The sequence below is a fragment of the Chiloscyllium plagiosum genome, unplaced genomic scaffold (genome assembly GCF_037043375.1).
Source record: "Chiloscyllium plagiosum isolate Xiang-an unplaced genomic scaffold, Cpla_swu_hap1 HiC_scaffold_11, whole genome shotgun sequence".
NCBI lineage: Eukaryota > Metazoa > Chordata > Chondrichthyes > Orectolobiformes > Hemiscylliidae > Chiloscyllium > Chiloscyllium plagiosum.
This window is the reverse complement of record NW_028270149.1, coordinates 23026021-23043331: the sequence shown is the minus strand read 5'-3', so window position 1 is coordinate 23043331 and position 17311 is coordinate 23026021. Positions and strand designations below refer to the sequence as shown.

Below are 17311 nucleotides of genomic sequence, written 5' to 3'. Positions count from 1 at the left end.
GTTTGTGCTGGCACCTGTGTAAAATCAACATAAACAGTTCGTGAGTTTGTGTCCTCATATTCAGGATCACTAAGAATTATTCCAGGTGTGATATAGTTGCTAACCTCATCCGTACACACTAGCTATTATTTTTGCTTCTTTTATATTAACAAGCTAACAGTTATACAGCATCTTTACCGTTGAAAAGATTTATAAAGGGAAAACTAAAGTTAAGCCAAAGCAACAAAGTTTAGAGCTGTAAGCAATGCTTGCTAAAAAGGATAACTTGGCTGCAGGATGTTAAAGGAGCTGAGAGAGGAGAGGATATGGAGGCAGCAAAATAATGAAGTCCAATTTCAAACAACAACAGTGACTAAATTGAACTCTATTCAGTCCATATTTCAGGCATCGTTGGTGGTCACCTCAAACAGACATTAAGCCCACTGTTTATACAAACGAGAGCCCTGGCAACTAACTGTCTCAGCTCAAAGTTCGGTTGCAACAGAGAAGTATGGGCCTGCACTGCCCAGGATTAGGCAGCCATTGCAACCTGAACAGTGACAACGTAAAGAACATTATGTGTTTGTGTTTTTCACAGAATTACTGCAAACAGTGGAGCCAGAATATGAAGAATATTCCCCCAACTCCACAATCATCATGATTCTATCCTCTTACTAGTTAATGCCCGTTCCAATCACTCACATAGATATACCGTTGAGTCACTGTTGGTCACAATGCCCAAACTTTGATAATATTTACAGTTCTGCTCAGGATCGCATTAAGCTGCTTTGTCCTGACCTCAAGCTTCTTTAGTGTTGTTGGAGTTACACCTATCCAGGAAAATGAAGAATATTCCATCACATTCCTGACTAGTGCCTGGTAGATAATAGATGAGCATAGAGGAGTCAGGAGGTGAGTTACTCACAGCAGATTTCCTCGTCTCATGCATCTGTATAGCCACATCTTTTGTACTGGTGGTTCAGTACAGTTTCTTGTCAATGGTAACTCTCATAGAGTCATAGAGATGTACAGCATGGAAACAGACCCTTTGGTCCAACCCGTCCATGCCGACCAGATATCCCAATCCAATCTAGTCCCACCTGCCAGAACCTGGCCCATATCCCTCCAAACCCTTCCTATTCATATACCCATCCAAATGCCTCTTAAATGTTGCAATTATACCGGCCTCCACCACTTCCTCTGGCAGCCCATTCCATATACGTACCACCCTCTGTTTGAAAAAGTTGCCCCCTGGGTCTCTTTTATATCTTTCCCCTCTCACCCTAAACCTATGCCCTCTAGTTCTGGACTCCCCAACCCCAGGGAAAAGACTTTGCCTATTTATCCTATTCATGCCCCTCATAATTAAGGTCAATAAGGTCACCCCTCAGCCTCCGACGCTCCAGGGAAAACAGTCCCAGCCTGTTCAGCCTCTCTCTATAGCTCAAATCCTCCAACCCTGGCAATATCCTCGTAGATCTCTTCTGAACCCTTTCAAGTTTCACAACATCTTTCCGATAGGAAGGAGACCAGAATTGCAAGCAATATTCCAACAATGGCCTAACCAATGTCCTGTACAGCTGCAACATGACCTCCCAACTCCTGCACTCAATACTCTGACCAAAAAAGGAAAGCATACCAAACGCTTCTTCACTATCCTATCCACCAGCGACTCCACTTTCAAGGAGCTATGAACCTGCACTCCAAGGTCTCTTTGTTCAGCAACTCACCCTAGAACCTTACCATTAAATGTATAAGATTTGCTTTCCCAAAATGCAGCACCTTGCATTTATCTGAATTAAACTCCATCTGCCACTTCTCAGCCCATTGGCCCATCTGGTCAAGATACTGTTGTAATCTCAGGTAACCCTCTTCGCTGTCCACTACACTTCCAATTTTGGTGTCATCTGCAAACTTATTAACTGTACCTCTTATGCTTGCATCCAAATCGTTTATGTAAATATAAAAAGTAGAGGACCCAGCACCGATCCTTGTGGCACTCCACTGGTCACAGGCCTCCAGTCTGAAAAACAATCCTCCACCACCACCCTCTGTCTTCTACCTTTGAGCCAGTTCTGTATCCAAATGGCTAGTTCTCCCTGTATTCCATGAGATCTAACCTTGCTAATCAGTCTCCCATGGGGAACCTTGTCGAACGCCTTACTGAAGTCCATATAGATCACATCTATTGCTCTGCCATCATCAATCCTCTCAACTTAATACTGTATTTTCCTTCCTAACTACCAACTGAACCTACATGGTAACCTTGAAAGAATCCTGAACTAGGATCCCAAGTCTTTGTGCTTCAGATTTCCAAAGCCTTTCCCCATTTTGAATATACCACCTTTAGTCTTTTCACCAATGTGCAAAACCTGACATTTTTCCACTTTGTGTTCCATCTGCCACTTCTCTGTTTGCCCACTCTCCTAGTCTGTCCAAGTCCTTCTGCAGCTTTCCTGCTTCCTCAACACTACCTATTCCTACACCTATCTTTGTGTCATCTGCAAGCTTAGTAATAAGGTCCTCAGTCCTTCTTCAAAACCATTATTGTATAATGGAAATTGTCAGGGGCCAACACTTACTGCAGTGGAACTCAACTAGTGACCGCTGCCATCCTGAAAAAGACCCCTTTATCCCTACCCTCTGTCTTCTGCCAGTCAGCCAATCCTGTATCCATACCAGTACATTGCCCTAATACCCAGCAGCATCCTGTCTGCAGCATCTTCTCAAAGACCTAGTGGAAACCCAAATAGATCATGTTCACTGGCTGTCCTTCATCTAACTTGCTTGTTACCTCCTCAAAGAATTCTAACAAATTCATCAGACATGATCTCCCTTGGACAAAGCTGTGCAGACCCAGCCATATTTTACCATTCACTTCCAAGTACTCAACCATCTCACCCTTAATAATGGACCATAAAATCTTGTCAACGACCAAGGTCAAGCTAACTGACCTATAATTTTGTGCCTTCTAACTCCCTCTCTTCTTAAACAAAGTGTTACTTTGGCCAATTTCCAGTCTTTTGGGACCCTCCCCGACTCCAGTGATTCCTGAAAGATCACCACCAATGTCTACACATTTCCTCAGATTTTTTTTTGGAACTCTGAGCTGTCGTCCATCCAGTCTGGGTGATTTATCTGCCTTCAGATCTTTCAGCTTCCCCATCACCTTCTCTTTAGTGATGGTCACTACACTCTCTTCTGCTCCCTGACTGTCTTGAAGTCTGGCATGGCACTAAAGTCTTCCACTGTCAATGGTTAGATTTGGTCTTGCTGTGTACCAATATGAACATAAAACTTAGGAATGAAAAACAAGAATAGGCCATTCAGTCGCCCTTTGAGCCCACTCCACCATTCAGTAAGATCATAACTGATCAGATTTCAACCTCATCTCTACATTCCTGTATACTTTGGGAATGAAGGATTTATGTACCTCTGTCTTAAAATTGTTAAAGTTAAAAATCGCACGTCAGGTTATAATGCAACAGGTTTATTTGGAAGCGCTAGCTTTCGATGCGCTGCTCCTTGATTTTGAACTTTGTCCACCCCAGTCCAACACTGGCTCCTCCACATCATGATTAAAATTATTAGGGGAGGGGATGACCTCGTGGTGTTATTATTAGACTATTAGTCTAGAGACACAGGTAATGTTATGGGGATCTAGGTTTAAGTACTGACTTAGCAGTTTGTGGATTTTGAATTCAGTAACAATCTGGAATTGAGACTCTTCTAATGATCATGAAACATAGAACGTAGAGAACATAGAACAATATAGCACAGTACAGGCCCTTCGGCTCACAATGTTGTGTAGAGCATTTATCTTAATTTAAGATCAACTCAACCGACACATCCCTCAATTTACTGCTGTCCATGTGCTTGTCCAGCAGTCTCTTAAATGTCCTGAATGTCTCTGACTTTACCACCACTGCTGGCAGTGCATTCCATACTTTCACCACTCTCTGCTTAAAGAACCTACTTCTGACTTCCCCCTGTACCTTCCTCCAATCACCTTAAAATGATGACCCCTCATGACAGCCAATTCTGCTTTGGGGAAATGTCTCTGGCTATCTACTCTACCAATGCTTCTCATTACCTTGTACACATCTACGAAGTCACCTCTCTTCCTTCTCTCCAGTTTGAAAAAGCCCGAGTTCACTCAACCTCTCTTCATAAGACAAGCCCTCCAATCCAGGCAGCATCCTGGTAAATCTCCACTGCACCCTCTCTAAAGCATCAACATCCTTCCTATAATAAGGTGACCAGAACTGGACACAATATTCCAAACCAGGGTTTTCTAGAGCTGCAGCAAAACCTCGCGGCTCTTAAACTCAATCCCCCGTTAATGAAAGTCAAAGCACCATACGCCTTCTTAACAACCCTATCGACTTGGGTAGTAACTTTGAGGGATCTATGTACGTGGACCCCTGGATCGCGCTGTTCCTCCACATTGCCAAGAATCCTGTCTTTAACCCTGTATTCAGCATTCAAATTCAACCTTCCAAAATTAATCACTTTGCATTTGTCCAGGTTGAACTCAACTGACACTTCTCAGCTCAGCTCTACATCCTGTCAATTCTTGTTGTAGCCTGCAACAGTCCTCAACGGGGACATTTGTGTTATCAGTTAACATACTAACCCACCCTTCCATCTCTTCATCTAAGTCATTTATTAAAACAACAAAGAGCAGAGGCCCAAGAACAGATCCCTACGGGACACCACTGGTCACCGAGCCCCAGGCGGAATACTTGCCATCCACTGCCATCGCTGTCTTTTTTCAGCCAACCAATTCTGTATCCAGACAGCCAAAGTTCCCTGTATCCCACACCTCCTAACTTTCTGAACGAGCCTACCATGGGGAACCTTATCCAATGCCTGACTGAAATCCATATACACCACATCCACTGCTCAAACTTTGTCAACTTGTCTCATCACATCCTCAAATAACTCAATAAGGCTTGTGAGGCATAACCTGCTCCTCTCAAAGCCATGCTGACTATCTTTTATCAAACTATGTTTTTCCAAATAGTCATAAATCCTATCTCTCTGAATCCTTTCCAGTACCTTGTTTACCACAGAAGTAAGACTGACTGATCTGTAATTCCCAGGGATTTCCTTGTTCCCTTTCTTGAACAGAAGAACAACATCTGCCTCCCTCCAATCATCTAGTACTACTTCCATGGTGCGTGAGGATGCAAAGATCATTGCCAGAGGCACAGCAATCTCATTCCTTGCTTCCCATAATACCCTTGGATATATCTGGTCTGGCCCTGGTGCTTCTCTATCTTAATGCTTCCCTGAATTTCCAGCACATCCACTTCCTGAATATCAATCTGTTCAAGCCTACTAACCTGGTCCATGGTGTTCTAGCTATCAACAAGGTCCATCTCTCTAGTGAATATTGAAGCAAAAAAAACATTTAGGGCCTCCCCTACCTCTTCAGACTTCAGGCACAAGTTGCCTCCACTCTCCTGATCTGCCCTACCTTTCTCTGACCATTCTGTTATTCCTCACGTAAGTGTAGAACGCCTTTGGGTTTTTTCCCTAATCCTTCCTGCCAAGGCTTTTTCGTGCCCCTTCCTGGTTCTTCTCATTCCATTTCCTAGCTATCCTGGAAATCCTCTAAAGCTGTGCCAGATCCTTGCTTCCTTATCCTAAAGTGAGCTTCCTTCTTCCTTTTGACAAGGAGCTCCTCTGCTCTTGTCATCCAAGGCTCCTTCACCTTACCATTCCTTGCCTCTCTCAGTGGGACAAAGTTATCCAACACTCACAACAAGTGCTCCTTAAACAGCCTCCACATTTCTGTTGTGCATTTCTCGTAGAACAATTGTTCCCAATTTATACTCCACAGCTCCTGTCTACAGTATAATTCCTCTTCCCTCAATTAAATACCTTCCCATACTGTCTGTTCCATGTTCTATCCTTCCCATACTCTCTGTCCTATCCCTCTCCATGGCTATGGTAAAGGTGAGGCAGCTGTGGTCACTGTCAATGAAAAGCTCTCCCACCGAGAGACCTTGAACAATCTTTGCTGAGTGTCAGAAAACCCATCTAGTTCACCAACGTCCTTTAGGGAAGGAAACTGCCATCCTTACCTGGTCTGGTTGACATGTGCCTTGCCCATCCCTCTGCATGAAGGCAACAAAAATTTAAAGATTCTGCGTCGGCAGCTTTGTGAGACTGGAAATTCCATAGGCTCACAACACTCTGAGAGAAACAAATGTTTCCTTATCTTTGTTTTAAATGGGCACCCCCTTATTTTTAAACTATGACCAATAGCTCTAGATTCTCCCATGTGGCATTCTCTTATTATGTAGCTCAATTGTTCACTTAGTATGCCTGATTGTTGTCCATGTCTGGCTACATATGGACACTGTCTGCTTCAGTATTAGAAGGAGTGATGAATAATCTGGAGTCATCAAAGAACACATCACTTGTGACCTTCTGAAAGAAATCTAATGAACACCTGCAATGGAGCTGGGCTCAGCCTTGTGGCTGAGATATTGACCTCAAATAATCACATTCATCTTCCTTTGTGTTGGGCATGATTCCAACCAGCGGAGAGCTCTCCCCGAATTCCTGTTAACTCCAGTTATCTTAGGGCTCTTTGATGTCACAATCAGTCAAATGTTGCCTTGATATCAAATGTACTCTCACCTCACCTCTGGAGTTCAGACTTATAATTGAAATGTTCTCACCACTGTCACTATCTTATAATGAGAGATATGATTTGGGATATCTTGCGTAGACTTGCTTACGAGTATTAATCTAGGCAATTTATACCATGTGGTGAAAGATGCTCACATGACATCTGATTGAATAGCAAATGGGTTTAAGACAGATGTGCTGAGCAAATGCCCCTTGATTGAGGCATCTTTCAATTTGTTCATGTTGCAATGTGAAGTAACTGATGTGTAACATCTTTAAATATGTACATATAGCAGTGTGAAGTAATGGATATGTACATATAACAGTGTGAAGTAATGGATATGTATAATATATATATATAAAACAATGTGAAGTAAGTGACAAAATGCCACATTATTATTTTAATGGTGTTCAATGTAGGCAACACTTTTCATAAATCACATTTACCTTCAGTGAGTCAATTCTCTGTAATCTCAGCACCCACCTCCTTATGGAAACTGGTATTTCTGAAATTAAGTATTTACACCTCGGTGCTTTCCTTAATAGTCAAATTATTTTTGTCTTGGGTTTTGAAGCAACTTGATGCAAATGAAAAGGTATTGGAAAATATTTGTATCATTCATATTTGCATGAGAAAAGAGATGAAATAGAAATTGCTTTTAGCCTCCATCAATTCTGTTTTTTTCAACTGTGTCATGTTTATCCACCTATTTATTTTTATACCATCTATTCACACTTTGTTGAGATTGCTGGCCAAACTGTGGTGATGTGATTATGATAAGGATTGAATTCCCTTTTTAATTCTCCCACTGTGGTGCTAGACCTGCAGCAGGAATTCATCTGAAATCCTGTTCATAGGGGTAAAAGTTTGAGGTGGTGAAGCAGGGAAAAAATTCCAAGGAAATCCATCCCATTGGTTTAAGTTCATCTCACCTGACAAAGGAGCAGCACTCTGAAAGCTTGTGATTTCAAATAAACCTCTTGGACTATAATCGGGTGTCATGTGGCTTCGGTCTTTGTCCATCCCAGTCCAACACCAGCACCTCCACATCATAACTTGGGTTTGTTGAAAATATTGCAGTGAGACTTTCCTCCAGTAGGTGGCAATCTATCCCTTGATGTTCAATAGCATTGTCATCTCTCAATCCCCACAATGAACTTCGTGGGGCCACCATTGGCCAGAACCTGAATGGCATCAGCCATGTAAATAAAAGTGCACCTCAGCTATTGGGAATTATGGAGCAAGTAAGCCATCTCCTGATTCTCCAAAGCTTGTTTACCATCTATAGGACTCAAGCTTAGAGTATGATGGATTACTCCCAATTGCCTGGATCAGTGCAACTCCAACAACACCCAAGAACCTTAATACCATTTAGGACAAAGCAGCCTGCTTGATAAACACCCCAACCATCACCTTAAGCATTCACCCACTCTGTAACCAGTGACATCAGTGTGTGTCATTTACAAGTTGCACTATATCCACTTGCCAAACTTCTTTTGATAACTACTTCCACACCTCGGCACACTACCACCTAGAAGTACAAAAGGAAACACATGGCAATACATCACCTGAAGGGGCGATGACCTAGTGGTATTATCGCTTGTCTATTACTCTAATCATCTATGTTATAATCCACAGACCCGGGTAATGTTCAGGGGACCTGGGTATGAAACCCACCATGGAGAAAGTGGAATTTGAATTTAGTAAAAAGAAAATCTGGATTTGAGAGTCTAATGATGACCATGAAAGTATTATTGATTGTTGTAAAAACCCATCTGGTTCCTTAATGTCCCTTAGGCAAGCTAACCACTGTCGTTGCCTAGTCTAGCCTACATGTGACTCCAGACCATAGCACCAAGGTTGATTCTTACCCACTCTCTGCACAGTTAGGGATGGGCATCAGTTCCCTAGCAGTGCCATCTTCATCCCATGAATGAATACTTTTTGTTTCAAGAAGTTCATCCTTGAGAATACATCATTCTGTCTTGGATCTATTCTATTGTTCCTTCACCATGGCAGGGTCAAAATCCTGGCACTCCCTTCCTAATTTCACTGTGTCTCTCCTTATACCACATGGACCCCAGCAGTTTAAGAAGGCAACTCACTATCACCTTCTCAAGGCCAATTAGAGATAGCAATAGCTGTTGACTTCACCAGTCCAGCTCACATCGGACAAAGGAGGCATGATGACTCCATTTTCCTTTTTGCTCCTCTCCTTCCACTTCCAATAACCCCAACCTCCTTGTCTATTGAAAGTCAGCTGAGCGTTAAAAAAAATTAAATGACCAAATTGTCATTGCTTTTCTAATCTGTTTGAGGGAGGAAAACGCTCTCCTCAATGCTGCCTTGAATATGTGACCTCTTATTGTTAAAACTGTTTTCAGAACTCGTCCTTTCAACTCCCACAGGATATTTTGTGTTTCAATTCGATGTCCCATGATTGTTTGACTTAAATTTGTATTATTATCCAGGGGCTTGGTGGTGACTTTGTTCTTGGAGTATTGCGTGAGAAAATATTCTGCTGCCTGTATCGTAACTTACATAGAATCTTGGTCAGCTTTTACCCTGTACTTGGGCCCTAATACATTCAATATAAAATAATCACTCCCATGTTTGTATGTGTTTTGTTGGTCTCTCTCTCTCTCTCTCTCTCTCTAATTTTTTTCACTTCCACAATCTTCTGAAAACACTGCATAGATCCAATTCCAGTTCTTCTCTTTTCCCCACGTCCTTCACCTCACCATTGACAATTGTGTTTAGACTTGCTTGGAGACAATCTGCAACTCACTGCCTGAACTTGCCCACCCTTCTTCTCTCCTTTTACGTATCAGAGATCAAGTGTGTAGGTGCCTCTCGCAAAACAGAAATGCATGCCTTTGGTTCAGGTAGTATTGTTTCAAAAGTTAGTTCTCCTGAATGGTTTGTTGAACAATTTACTGAAAAATGTCAATCATTCATGCTGATGTTGACTTATTTTCATACACTTTGCAGGTCCTTCAGGTCCAGTTGGTCCTCCTGGGCCACCAGGCTTGGGTTTTGAAAGAGGAGATCCCGGTGACCCTGGCTTTCCTGGTACCCCTGGGCGACAAGGTGCAAGGGGGGACATTGGGTCTCCTGGACTGCCAGGCGTTCCTGGTCCTCCAGGATTCAAAGGTGACTTTTCTCCATCCTAGTCAAACACTGCATTCATTACAACAAAGGGTTCAATGTCCACTGAAAACTAAATGTATACATGCCAGTGCTCTAATCCACTTTATGTACCTCCCTGGTCGATGTCTGTGATGCTTCACAATCCCTTGAGTTGCTTCTCCATGACAGAGTAAGAGGGATCACAGTACAACATGAGGGAACCAGGCACAACATTCTTGATGTACCGTTTGGTACAAAGTAGATTAGGAGAAGGTGTAGTTTATTCTGAAAATGGCCCTATCATTCATTTCTTTAATCTCCTATTTTGTACTGCATAAGTTGCCAAATTTGTGAAACACGCAGTTCTTTCTTATTTCAAGTGAACACTTGGTGTTTTTATATTTGGAACGGATGTTTTCTAATTGAGAGTTCTTTACATTTGATTGTAATTTGATACGCTGTGAACTGTACTCTCCAGAGAAACTCCCTGATGGCACATTGGGCAAAAATACTTCCTGATGAAAAAATAAGCCCTTGTCCCTTGGAAGGGTTGATTTCTGCATTCAATGATGTTAGCTGGGCAGCAACTTGAGTGCACCATCTGGTTTTGGCTCCTTTGGGTAGGGATTGAAAAAAATCAATAATTGATCCCTTTTGCTTTGATCACTGTCTCGAGACCTGCCCATTAGTGTCTACGTATAGATATTGTGATAGGCTTGAAATGTTGTTGTCATTGAGTAGCTTGCTAATGACCAGCACTTAAGTGTATATATGAATGGTGACCATATCAGTATGGTGTTGGAAGTCATAGTTCTAGTGGACCCATTCTGAATTGTAAAGGTCTGTCTGATGTCATTCCTGAACCCAGTTGTTAAGGTTAAAACCCCTTGTTGCTGACTTTCCCACCAGAGGAAATAGTTTCTCTCTGTCTGCCTATTCAGTCCATTAATCATCTTTAAGCACTTTAGATGATCACCTCTTAACCTTCTGTGCTCAAAACAATAGGAGGCCAGATTCCTAGTTGCCTGAGCAGGAGAGTTTCAGATATGAAAAGAGATTTGACAGAGTAAGGTTGTTTTTCTTAGAGCAGAGGAGACTGAGAGGGTAGACAGAGTTCAGAGAGGGTAGACAAGGAAACCTTTTCCCTTGTTGGACGAGTTAGAAGGTTTCAGCGGGTGATGAGAATTTGAACTCACTTCCTGTAGCGGCAGCGGTAGAGGCAGAAACCTTTGTGCCATTTAAGGAGTATTTAGGTATGCACTTGTGACCCTAAGGCACATGTCCTTTCGACTGGTCTGGGCTTGATGGGCTGAATAGCCTTTTTCTGTGCTGTAGATCTTTATGACTCTGACATTAGGCAGTTTTCTAATGATTTAACATTTTTAGTCCTGGTATTGTTCCGGTTCCTTTTGGTGATAAATGACCTACATGAAATGGGGTTGCAGAAATCTTAGCAGATCAGGCAGTATCCGAGGAGCAGGAAAATTGACGTTTCAGACCGGAGCCCTTCATCAGGAATGGCATCCTTGAAAAGGCTTTGCAGTAAGGTTGACATCAACTAGTAGACAGTGAGGTCTGTAGATGCTGGAGATCGGAGTTGAGAATGTGTTGCTGGAAAAGCACAGCAGGTCAGGCAGCATCCGAGGAGCAGGAAAATTGACGTTTCAGGCTGTAGCCCTTTATCAGGAAATGTTGATTCTCACTCTCAACTCTGATCTCCAGCATCTGCAGACCTCACTGTCTCCTTGCAGAAATCTTAGCCAAGTTACATGGTACAAGGCAAAGCTGCTATAAAATGTTCAGAATCTTGCTGCAAGAGGAGTTATGGGTAGTGATACTGAAGTTATCAAGTAAGAGTATCTACCTACATTTCTTGTTAAAGCAAGCTGTGAAGACAAGGCAATAATAAGATCAAGTGGCTGTAAAAACACTGGGAGAGTACCCTTTACTTCGTTGAAGCATTACAACAATAGGAAAACTTTGAAATTCTATACGAACGCTTGATTGGGGTTGATGTGGATGACTAGTAAGTTGGATGTTGGGTGGCAATAATAAGCAAAATAATAATAAATAATTAAATTCTTTGTTTTAGGTGAAAGGCCAGAACAAAGCATCATGGGATTTCCAGGAACAAACGGCCCTCCTGGTGATCCAGGATACCCAGGACCCAAAGGGGATACTGGTCCTGAAGGTAAGAGGTGTCACTATTTCAGTAACTTACACATAGAGCTTTTTCTCTGGGAATCTGTTACTTATGATAAACTTTGTTCGATCAATAAAGTATAATCCTGAGAGTTGGGCAATTCGGTAAAATACCATATCATAATTTCTTCTCATTGGGAACATTATACAGTACTGGATTCAACATTGAGTTCAACATCAGATCACAAACAGTGAAACCTAGTTAGATTTTTTCTCCCAATTGACAGTCTGTACCGCGTTTGGTTTCATTTGTTGCCAGTGCAATTGCAGAGAGGGTACTCACTGCACATGCCATGGCAGTGCCTTGGACACCACTGCATTTGAATGGAAATTTTGCAATAGCAATGTGAAGAACACCTCAGCTGTTCACTCTGAAAAATAGCACTTATAAAGACATATTCTCTGCTCTTTGAAATGTATTAACGTGTGAGTAGTATTAGAGGTGTAAACATTGCAAGTTTAGCTGCGGGAATTGGGATGTGTCCTGTACACATTGAGGCTAGATAACGAAGTAATGAGGGGGCCAGCGAGAGGAGAACAGGGTGGCAAGGCACCAATGACAGGCCCATTACATCTGGTTGATGTTCCATTTTCTGGTTGCACTGTGGGTGCACAACAACGATGTCAATGTTTTGCTTTAGTGAGTTGGTGGGAAGCATGTTATACTTCTGCATTTAGACAGACATTGCTGTATTCTGAGTCGAAAAGTGTGGTGCTGGAAAAGCACAGCCAGTCAGGCAGCATCGAGGAGCAGGAGATTTGACATGTTGAAGAGCTTATGTTCGGAACGCCGACGCTCCTGCTGCTTGGATACTGCCTGACTGGCTGTGTTTTTCCAGCACCACACTTTTTGACTCTGGTCTCCAGCATCTGCAATTCTCACTTCCTCCTCCATTGCTGTACCTTGGTTGTGACAGAAGGTTCTCATAAGGCCAAGGGGATTGCTTTAGGGATGGCCTCCACCTCTGGGCCAAAACTTTGTTTCTTTGCTATTGCCATTCCCATTGATCTAGACTTTAATTCTGTGACATCTTTGGCAGTTAATCTCTTCCAACCTCTATATTATCATTGGCTTTTCTCATGACCTTGTCCATACTTTTCAACAGCAGAAGATAACAACTTCCATTCCGAACTCTCTTAAGTTCCAAAGAAGAGTCCAATGGATTTGAAATGTTAACTTCATTTCTGTCTCAAGAGTTGCTGCCAGCCCTGCTAAATCTTTCTGTTTTTATTTTTGATCTCTAGCATTTATAGTATTTTGCATTTATTATGTCATTTATACTTCATTTCGGAACCCAATGCAAAATTGGTTGAAATTAATTGCAATGGGGTAGAAATGAGCTCAAATGCAGCAAAATGCACAACTATATACGGGTCATTCTGATATAACACGCATTTCATCAACGCAAACTGGTTATAATGTAATTGACGAATTGTAGACACTGTTTGGATAATGCAAACTTTCTACTGAATGGATATAACAACTTTCTATAGTGATCTTCCATAGCAATTTTCTCTACGTTTTCACAAAATGATGTTCTGTCGTCAAAACTTGATTACAAAGAGGTAGGACCTTGTTGCAAAGAATTTCATTCATTTCACACATTTCCTAAGTTGTAGAACAGTCAAATTCTAACTCTAAAAGAGACAAGTCAAATTCTGCACCTCACTGTTTGCTGCTGAGATAGCTGCACTAGTGTGGCCGGCAGCTTTTTTGCTCAGTCGCTTGGTCAAACACAAGTACCATTTAAATACGTTAATTAGCATTGTGTACCTAAATGGAGAACTTTTTGTAAAATTGATGCCTGTATGTGCCTGAAATATCACTTCCATAACTCGCCCATAAGAATCATTACAGGAACAGTCAGAAAGCAGTATTCTCATGCAGTGATCATCATCATTATTAAACTGAAGTGTCTGGTCAGTTGTTTTAGTAACTTTTTGACTGGTTCTTATGTAGCATGCCCTCAAGACATTGCAATTATTTAGAATTTGAAGGCCGATGGCAGGATCTCAGTGTGGTGATAACTGATTGGGCTGACTGCATTGGGCTGGAGACTGCAGAATACGACTGTGTTGTTGAATCTTGTTAAATTTCAGGAAGAAATCCCCCTGTAATGTTACAAATCTGTCAAGTCCAAAGGGCAGAGTTTTCAGCTGCTCCGAGGTAGTGGGCCGAGAGTAAGGCCTGGGGACTGTGTTAGGATGGCTTGCTCCACACGTTTCCCTCTTTTTCTCTATATCCAAAAGTACTCTTTCACATCATTGAACGTTTGTTTTCTTTGCATCACCAAATCACCCATGGCACCTTATTTCATCTAGTAACCACCATTAGTGATTCACTGGTGTTTTCCAATTGATCAATTTAAAGCCCATTGTAGACTGTGCAAAGAATCAAAGGTGAGGGAGAAGTAGAGGGTGGAACGGAGTCTAAACGAAAATGGGATTGGAGCTCTCTCGTTTCCCAGCTTTAGAACTTGCTGAGAAACAGCTGCCTTGTCAAATGAAGGTGAGGAGCTAATAAAGGCCCTGTGTTAAGAGCCTTTCTGCATTTTGCCACAGCCCTGTCAGCCCATGTAACAAAGCCACCAGGTTTGTGGAGCGTCAGAGCACACAGAGGAGCTTGAGGACAGGGGAAGCAGACTCCAAAGTCCAATGAGGGTTCCTCTCCAAACTCAAACCACCTGCAGGTGCCACCAAAATCTCTGGTTTGTCTCAGCACCTCCTGCCTTTCCCACTGATTGGGGTTTCTGACGTCTGATTGGACCAGCAGCATCTTGAGGCCACCTACTACCCAGAATTGGGTGCCCTGCCAATTGGGATCTACCTCCAGTAGAGTGGCTTAGCCGATCCCACTAATGGCAAGTGCAGGGCCGGGATCCTGCCCTCCCCCTACCTCCTTGCTTCGGGTGGTGGGGCCCTGAAGTCGAGAGTGAAACTCAGCCAAAAAATTTGAGAGATCATCTAAAGTGGCCCCATGTCTTTACGGAGTTTCGCAGAGTAACAGGTGATTTAGTTGAAAAGTATCGAATGCTCGGGGATTTGACACACTGTGAGCTGGGAGACTGTGTAACACACACCCTACCCCTACCCCTAGCTGAACATTCTAGAGTTACAGGCCCCATGCTTTCAACAAGGGATCAGTCATTGAGAAGTAAGATGGGGAGAAATCTCTTCTCTCAGAGAGTTATGAATATTTAGAATTCTCTACTTCAAAGAGCTGCGGGCATATATTCCAGACTAGTGTTGATAGATTCTTGGATACAATGTGAATCAAGGGATTTGAGAATAGGGTGGGAAACTAGTCTCTGCATAGAGATTCAGGCATGATCATATTGACTAGCAGAGCAGGCTTGCATGGTTATATATGACCTGGCCTTCTGATTTCCTATGATCTGACTACATTCTGCTTTTAAAATGATCCTTTTCAGCTGGTATCCAGCCATGCTCTTTCTTTGCACAGTAAATAATCAATGAATCACTGTGTTCTGCGCAGGTTTTCCAGGAGAACAAGGCTTACCAGGAGCGGTATCAGAAATTATACTCGCATCACCAGTCCCCGGTCCCCCAGGTCTGCCCGGACCTGCTGGTTTATCTGGTTCTTCGGGAAATCAAGGTATCCCTGGTTATTTAGGATTTCCAGGTATGTTTAACTTACTGTTAGATCACATGTTTTCAATGTCATTGCTTTAGTTGTATTTCACAGTCAATCAAATGGTTTTTGCTCTAGCAAACAGCTCGGGGTTATGGTACAGAAGTCAACAACACAAAAATCAGACAGAAGATGAGCTAAATCTAGACCTTGTGGTGAAGTGTCCTGCCCGGGTATGAACTTGTAATATCCTTTTTAGAATGTAGGAAGAAGGTAGACTGAGGGAGGTGAGGCTTGTCTTCACTTTATGGTGGATCATCTGTCTGGTCAGGAATCCATTGGGTCTAATGGGATGAGAAAATTGGGCAGAGTCATAGAGATGTACAGCATGGAAACAGACCCTTCGGTCCAATCCGTCCATGCCGACCAGATATCCCAACCCAATGTAGTCCCAATTCAAAACGATCTCAAGTTTCGAGAAGCAGTGATGTCATTAAGCAGAAAAGAGATGGGTACTCACTTAGCAAATTTAGTTTTTGTATATTTTCAGGCTATCAATGGTTCAAAGTCATCCCAAGCTGCTGATGCAGCCTCAAAACAGCCCAAGTCAGAGAAACATTCACTTTTCCTAATATTAATTTGAATCAAGCCCCAATTAGAGTCATAGAGTCATAGAGATGTACAGCATGGAAACAGAGCCTTCGGTCCAATCCGTCCATGCCGACCAGATATCCCAACCCAATCTAGTCCCAATTCTGTCATGAGTAGACGTCCTTGTTCTGCAGTTCTGCAGTTCCCTGAGTTATTAGCTCAAACAAGTGCCTGGTGGAAGCTATCCAGGGAGATGATGGCCCAGTGGAATTATCAGTGGGCTATTAGTCCAGAGACCCAGGTAATGCTCTTGGAATCTGAGTTCAAATCCTGCTATGGCTGATAGTAATATTTGAATTCAAATAAAAAAGAATATTTTGGATTAAGAATCTAATGAAACCATTGTCAACAAAAGCCCATCTGGGTCACTAATGTCCTTTAGGGAAGGCAATTGCCAGAATTTGTTCTCACATGTTGGAGTATAAATAGGTTAGGAATTTACCCCATTCTCTGGCTATTACGTTGTGGATACATGAGGATTCATCTGACAGAATGTAAATGTTCTAAACTTATAAATAACTTGAGGGTAGATTATTCTATTCAGTGTTCCCTCGCTGGCACAGAACAGCATTGTGGCTCATAATACACCATTATCTGGTTCCACTTCTAAGAAGCTGTTGTGCACACCAGGACATTGAACCCTGGTGTGATTATGTTCCAGTTGTGATTTGCATTGTTAGAATATAGAACGTAGAACAATACAGCAAAGTACAAGCCCTTTGGCCCTCGATGTTGCACCGACCTGCAAAATTAATCTGATGCCCATCTAACCTACACTGTTCTATCATTATCCATCTGTATGTCCAATGCCCATTTAAATGCCATTAGTGTCGGCGAGTCTACTACTGTTGCAGGCAGGTACTCCTCTAATACTCTCTGAGTAAAGAAATTACTTTGATATCTGTCCTATATTTATCACCCCTCAATTTAAAGCTATGTCCCCTTGTGTTAGCCTTCACCATCTGAGGGAAAAGGCTCTCACTATGCACCCTATCTAAACCTCTGATTATCTTATATGTCTCGATTAAATCACCTCTCAACCTTATTCTCTCCAACAAAAACAGCCTCAGTTCCCTCAGCCTTTCCTTGTAAGACCTTCCCTCCATACCAGG

At 42.4% G+C, this 17311-nt stretch overlaps 1 protein-coding gene across 4 annotated transcripts in view; it reads left to right on the top strand.

Annotated features, from left to right (window-relative positions):
* Positions 1-17311, top strand: part of col4a6 (collagen, type IV, alpha 6) — a 423829-nt gene that overhangs the window by 393799 nt on the left and 12719 nt on the right. For all 4 annotated transcript variants that reach the window (XM_043705027.2, XM_087991898.1, XM_087991899.1 and 1 more), the window contains 3 exons: positions 9617-9778; positions 11847-11945; positions 15453-15599. In XM_043705027.2, coding sequence (XP_043560962.2) covers positions 9617-9778; positions 11847-11945; positions 15453-15599 — 408 coding nt within the window. The remainder of the gene's footprint in view (positions 1-9616; positions 9779-11846; positions 11946-15452; positions 15600-17311) is intronic.